This window comes from Gadus chalcogrammus, chromosome 16 (genome assembly GCF_026213295.1).
Source record: "Gadus chalcogrammus isolate NIFS_2021 chromosome 16, NIFS_Gcha_1.0, whole genome shotgun sequence".
Classification (NCBI taxonomy): Eukaryota; Metazoa; Chordata; class Actinopteri; order Gadiformes; family Gadidae; genus Gadus; species Gadus chalcogrammus.
In genome coordinates, this window is record NC_079427.1 from 1,862,627 (window position 1) to 1,870,126 (window position 7,500).

General features: G+C 46.2%; 1 protein-coding gene across 1 annotated transcript in view; it reads right to left on the reverse strand.

Annotated features, from left to right (window-relative positions):
- Positions 1-7,500, reverse strand: part of LOC130406722 (uncharacterized) — a 132,054-nt gene that overhangs the window by 108,517 nt on the left and 16,037 nt on the right. Inside the window, exon 12 of the mRNA XM_056612409.1 lies at positions 7,017-7,289. Coding sequence (XP_056468384.1) covers positions 7,017-7,289 — 273 coding nt within the window. The remainder of the gene's footprint in view (positions 1-7,016; positions 7,290-7,500) is intronic.

Consider the following 7,500-nt stretch of genomic DNA (forward strand, 5'->3'; position numbering starts at 1 on the left):
TCTGGTACAGTTATCGTAATAATTGATGTTATTTTGTAAGACAAGGAATCAGAATGTATTGTTGGTGTAGATTTATCTTAACACCAGCTCTTATTAGATTGTACAGCTCTAAAGAGAGAGTAGAAAGAGCAGAAGAGAGCAAGGTTATGAAACTAAACAACTAAGAACCGCCCTCTCCCTCTTTGATCCCTCGCTCCCTGCGTTTATAATGATGATAATAATAATAATAATAATAATAATAATAATAATAATAACAATAATAATAATAATAATAATAACAACAACTAGGACTGCAAGCAGACTGGTCCAAAGGTATTATTGTCAAAATTCCCAAGAAAGGCAACACTAAGAACTGCGACAACTGGCGTGGAATCACCCTTCTATCTGTTCCAAGAAAGGTGTTCTGCAGAGTCCTTCTTAACCGGATGGAGACAGCCATTGACACCAGGGCCCCGTTTCCCGATAACGATGGATCTTCGCTCGTACGATCATTCTCCCGATGGATCTTGCGATCCATCGATAATTTCTTTGGAGCGTTTCCCGAAACTCCTCTTAACGTGAACGCGCATTCGCTGCACTCACGACGTCGTAGGATTGTAACTGTCTACTGACACGGTGCTGAAATGGGCTCCGTAGGAGGGGGAGACGCAGAGTAGACAGCAGAGTAGCCTACGAAAAAAATAGACTGCAATTATATGAATGCTAAAGACATTAAAACACAATTGATTAGGCTTAAACCGACATATATCAGTCCTAATCCTGAATGCACTGTGCGTTTCACGGCATTTTCCCCCCTGTAATAATTCCATATGACAAAAAATTAAAAATAGCTTGTGTGACAACTACATTTATCTTAATGGGCTGATTTCTGAAACATGCTTTGCGCAGCAAAGAGAGCCGACTTAATCTGATTCCGCATAAGGGTTTCCTTGATTGATAATTTGATTGGCTATAAAAGCCCCTCCGGAAATAGGGTAAGGTATGTATTGATGAGGAATAGCCTACAACGAAGCCCACCGTCTGGCCCGGTGCATCGTTGAGCGCACGATCGGGAGGTGGAAGTTGCGCTTTAGATGCCTTCACAAGTCAGGCGGAGGGCTCCAGTTTTCGCCGGCCAAGTCATGCGCCGTGATATGTGTGACGGCTATGTTGCACAACATTGCAGCTAAGGCTGGGGTGGCATTGCTTGAACCGGAGGACGTTGAGGACGATGACGATGAGGAAGATCGGTGTGAGGACGGCCTCCCTCATAACTACGCGGCTGGTTTTCATGCGCGTCGAAGAGTGATTGAGACTTTTTTTTAACCCCCTCCACCCTCCCACATGTCACTAAACATTCCCGTCAACGTGACCAATCCCCACCATATCCCAGCCTTTTGCCTGCTCCTTTGCTTGTTTTTTATAATTTATTTTATTTCTTTATTTTTTATTTTTTTATTTTTTTTTATTTAATTTAATTTTTTACATTATTTTATGCTACGTTTTATGAGTAGCCTATGTCAGTCTGCACAAATCCCCCCACTTTCTCTCACACATTTTGAGTGCCCTGCCTGCGCAAACATTTTCTGGACTGTCCCGTTTTATTTTGGCCATTTTAACATCTTTATTAATAAATTAATTAATAATCTTTATTAATTACCAAACTAAGAACATAAAGGCGCAATGCGTTTTAATAAAACGCATCCAATAGACGGAATGTCCGATGGTGTCGCCACTGAGGCTATAGCTGACGATGCTCTTAGCGTCCTACGAGTACCTACGAGCACCCCTGGAGTACTCGTTAGCTACGAGCGTTTTCAAGACGTTCGTTCCCAACGATGCTTTCGGGAAACGCGGTGAAAACTCTACGATGCCCTTTCGACGCACTTCACGATCCACTTAGGCTAACGACGCTTTCGGGAAACGGGGCCCAGGATTAGACAGGAGCAAGCAGGCTTCAGGAAGGGAAGAGGATGTATGGACCAGGGCCCCGTTTCCCGATATCGATGGATCTTCGCTCGTAAGATGGTTCGAAAGATGGATCTTTCGAACCATCGATAATTTCTTTGGAGCGTTTCCCGAAACTCCTCTTAACGTGAACGCGCATTCGCTGCACTCACGACGATCGTAGGATTGTACCTGTCCACTGACACGGTGCTGAAACGGGCTATGACGCAGGGGGAGACGCAGGAATGTCGGAGGAAAATGGGGTTAAAAAGGGTTAAAATATCTCCCCATCATGGCCAACCGCAGAGTAGCCTACGAAAAGAATAGATTGCAATAATATGAATGCTAAAGATATTAAAACACAATTGATTAAGCCTAGGCCGACATATATATCAGTCCTTATCCTGGGCGCACGATCGGGAGGTGGAAGTTGCGCTTTACCTTCAAGTCCAGCGGAGGGCCCCAGTTTTCGCCGGCCAAGTCATGCACTGTGATATGTGTGACAGCTATGTTGCAAACAACATTGCAGCTAAGGCTGGGGTAGCTTTGGCTGAACCGGAGGACATTGAGGACGATGACGACGAGGAAGATCGGTGTGAGGACGGCCTCCCTCATAACTACGCGGCTGGTTTTCATGCACGTCGAAGAGTGATTGAGACTTTTTTTTAACCCCCTCCACCCTCCCACATGTCACTAAACATTCCCGTCAACGTGACCAATCCCCACCATGTCCCAGCCTTTTGCCTGCTCCTTTGCATTTTTTTAAAATATTTTTATAATTAATATTTTTATTATTTTTTTATTTTATTATTTTGTACATTATTTTAGGCTACATTTTATGAGTAGCCTATGTCAGTCTGCACAAATCCCCCCCACTTTCTCTCACACATTTTAAGTGCCCTGCCTGCTCAAACATTTCCTGGACTGTCTCTCTCAAACTAAGAACATAATGGCCCACATTAGGCTCAGACGCACGTGATGTCACCATTACCAATGTGTTATAATAAAACGCATCCAATACTAGGAATGTCCGCTGGTTACGCCACTGAGGCTATAGTAGGCTAACGAGGCTCTTAGCGTCCTACGAGTACCCTGGAGCACTCGTTAGCTACTCGTGACTCGTGAGCGTTTTCAAGACGTTCGTTACCAAAGATGCTTTCGGGAAACGCGGTGAAAACTCTACGATGCCCTTTCGACGCACTTCACGATCCACTTAGGCTAAAGATGCTTTCGGGAAACGGGGCCCCGATCTTTGCTCTGCGTAACATCATAGAACAGTGCTTGAAATGGAACGCACCCCTCTTCATCAACTTCGTGGACTTCAGGAAGGCTTTTGACAGTGTCCACCGAAACACCCTCTGGAAGATACTGCACTCCTATGGAATACCATCTAAGATCATCTCAATCATAAAAACATTCTATGAACATTTTGAGTGTAGTGTCATCATGGGAAATGACCTCTCCGAGTGGTTTTCCGTGCAGTCCGGAGTGAGACAGGGTGCATCATCTCCCCTATCCTCTTCCTGGTCACCATAGACTGGATCACAACCAACACCACAGCAGACAGACCCAGAGGCATCCAGTGGACTCTGTTCTCCCAGCGGCAAGATAGACCCAGAGGCATCCAGTGGACTCTGTTCTCCCAGCTGGAAGATCTTGACTTCGCTGATGATCTTGCTCTCCTATCAACCAACCAGTACAACATACAGGCTAAAACTGATAGGCTGAACAACTTTGCCAGACAAGTTGGGCTCAGTATCAACACTTCCAAAACACAAGTGATGTGTGTCAACTCCATCCCCACAGCACCCATCCTTGTTAATGAGGAAGCACTTGAGTTTGTGGAAGATTTTACCTATCTAGGCAGTCTAATCAGCAAGGACAGCGGGGCATCAAAAGACATCAATGCAAGGCTGGGAAAGGCTCAGGGTGCCTTCTCCCAACTCCGTCCCATCTGGAGATCAAAACAATACAGCCTTAAAACAAAGATTCTCCTATTCAACAGCAATGTAAAGTCTGTTCTGCTGTACGGTTCAGAGAGCTGGCGTGTGGTCAAAACAGACATGAGGAGAATGGAAGTGTTCCATAATGGATGCCTCCGACGAATATGCCAAATCTTTTGGCCTAATAAGATCTCCAACAATGACCTATACAAAAAAACGGGAAGCTGGAGCATCACCAAGGAGATTACGCACAGACGCCTGAGATGGCTAGGACATGTGGTGAGGATGGAGCAGGGCCACGTCACAAAGGTCGCCTTAAGGTGGACCTTCACCTTCACCTATCCCATAACCCCGGAGGGTCGTTGGGGCACCACAGACGATCTGTTGACCAGCTCTCTCCCTCCCTCTCTGTCCTCGGCAGCTCTCATTGCCTCACTGATTTTCAAGTGAGTCCATTCTCTGATGTTATCTTCCCATCTTATCTTTTGTCTCCCTCGTCTCCTTCCAGCTTGTACGGTTCCTTGCAAGATGGTCTTTGCAAGGCCTGAGGATCTGGTGATGTGTCCGTACCACCTCAGTTTCCGTTTTTTAACAGTGGTAAGCAGGTCATCATGTGAGCCGATGGCTTGGTTGATCTTTTGCCGAACTTCCTCGTTTGTGACATGTTGGGTGTATGAGATCCCCATGAGTCTCCTGTAGCATCTCATCTCCATGCTCTGTATTCTCTTCTGTAGCTCTGCTGTAAGGGTCCAAGTTTCGCAAGCATATAGGAAGATTGAGTTGACAAGTGATCGCAGTAGTCTCACCTTTGATGCCAGACTGAGGTTTTTGTCTTTCCATATGGGCTGGAGTTTTGCCAGAGCAGCAGTTGTTTTGGCAAGGACTTCCTGCTTGGATCTTTCATCGGACACGATTGCTCCCAGATATTTGAAGCTGGACACCGTGTCCAGTGCCTGTCTGTTGACTTTGATCTCTGAGAGGATGCCCCTGTTGTTGTTGGTCATCATTTTGGTTTTCTGAGCATGGATTTCCATTCCATAGGCTTGGGAAGTAGTGTCAAGCCTTTCAACAAGGCTGGCAAGTTCTTTTTCTTCTCCAGCTAGCCCATCAATGTCATCTGCAAAACGGAGGTTGGTAATCGGTCTGCCTCCTATGCTGACCGTTCCTTCATGATCTGCCAGGGCATCCGTCATGATACGCTCCAGAAAAAGATTAAAGAGAATAGGGGAGAGAGGGCATCCTTGGCGCACTCCAGTTGTTGTCCTGAACCAGTCTCCGATAGCTCCAATGTAGAGAACTGCGCTGGTAGCTTTGTTGTACAGGTGTTGTATGACTCTGACTAGGTTAGGGCTGATGTTATATTTCCTCATGGTTGCCCACAGTGCCGCATGTCATACCCGGTCGAAGGCTTTCTTGAAGTCTGCAAACACGTGGTAAAGGTGTTGTTGATGCTGCAGATATCTCTCACAGATAATTCTGAGGTTGAATATCTGTTCTGTGGTGCTCCGCCCTGCCCTAAATCCAGCCTGTTCTTCAGCTATGATCAGTTCTGCTTGAGGTTTTAACCTATTCAGTATTATTTTCAGCAGGACTTTGCTGGGATGGCTAATGAGACTGATGGTGCGGTGGTTTTGGCACATTTGCCTTTCTTCGGAAGTGTGATGATGAGTGACTGGGTCCATGATGTAGGCCACTCACCACTTTGCCAGATTTTGTTGCACAGGATGGTGAGAGTGTCGATCATGGCTTCTCCCCCTGCTTGTACGAGCTCTGCTGTGATGTTGTCCACTCTGGCTGTCTTTCCTTTTTTCAGTGCTCTGACTGCTGTCTCGACTTCTTCACGGAGGATGGAGTTTTTCCTCTTGCTCAATGGATAGAGGACATGCCAGGACTGTGGGCTCTCCACCTGCCGTGTGGTTGTAGAGCTCAGAGCAGTATTCTGTCCACCGGTCCAGGATTTTCTGTTCTTCCATCAGGCATTCACCAGTCTTACTCTGAATTGTAGAGACTCTGGTCTGTTTTGCTCTTGTTAGCTCCTTGACAGTTTGATATGCCATCTGGGTGTTGGTGTTGGTATTCAGGCTGTTCTCTATCTCTCTGCACTTTCCCTCAATCCAGTTCTGTTTTGCTGACTGCATGCCTTTCTTCATGCTCCTGTTGACTTCTCTGTAAGCATCAGTTCCTTCAGGTAAGTTCTTACTTTTCTTCAGGGCTCTTCGCTTGTCACACAAGTCAAGCAGTTCATTGGTGACCCAAGGTTTTTTCCTTAGGCGGAGTTTGCCAAGGATTTCAGTGGCTGTTTCGGTTATGACTGTGTTCAGCGTGGTGGTCATGTGGTTGACGTCAACTTCTTCTGCACCTAGGATGAGCAGTGGTGCAAACCTTCCCCCTATCTTTGCCTTGAAGGCTTCTGCCACTTCTCGCAGTTTGTCCAGATCAAACTTCATTCTTGTGCACTGGGAGCTTTTGATCTTCTGTAAACGCAGGCGAAAGGCGAAAGGTGGACACCACCAGGCAAAAGAAAACCTGGGAGGCCAAAAACCACCTGGCACAGAACTGTGACACAAGAGCTGGAACAGATGAACCTGTCATGGGGAGAGGCCCAACATGATGCCAGGGACCGAGTGAAATGGAGGGTGCTCATTGAAGCCTTATGTCCCATAGGGGACGAAGAGTAGTAGTATTAGTAGTAGGACTGCAAGCAGCCCCCTAGGTATTCACAGCCCGCCCACCGCCAACCCCAGCGACCGCCTTATCAAGGGATTCACGTCATGATCCTAGACGCAACTATGCCTCCGATAGGGGCGGGGCTTTCTTCAGCACTGCCTCTTATTTTAGTCCCCAAATCAAACGTCACACACACACACACACACACACACACACACACACACACACACACACACACACACACACACACACACACACACACACACACACACACACACACACACACACACACACACACACACACACACACACACACTTCAAAGAAGATACTGTTTATGTGTGATTCTGGGCCCCTACAGGTGAAGAGGTGCATCATTCTTAACAGCAATTACTTTGATTGACACCGAAACTTCAGCAAAGTAGTTGCTGAAAGAACTTTACACACATAATGAGGGAACTTCATTAACATGTTAAACTCACTGATCCGAGCAGAAGTTGGGTTCAGACCCAGGGCCCAGCATAGGTCAGGGTGCCTCTCCTTCAGATAATCAACCATCAGGCTACTTTTTCTCTCCCCTTTCTCCATCACCGTATCAATGAGACAACGTGCTCTGTCTTTACTGGTCATCATCTCCTCTACAGTCTTCTTCTCCTGGTCATTCAACGCATCCATCTTCCTAAGGTAATACAGGAGACCGATGACATCGTCGTCCGACAACCTCTCGATTAATTCAGAGCGAATCCTTCCAAGTTCTGAAAGACAAATCAAGAGAAATGGAAAATAATATTAAAACAAAACATTACAACTATTCTCAGATGACCACTAGTGGTGGTAGTGTTGGTTCAAGATGCTACAAAAACCAAACTGATTCCTCAACATCACCTAAACTTCTGTGTGTTCATCTTAATTCACAGCCTACATGAAGTACATATAGTGGACAATATTTAAGGTTTTGGGAGACAT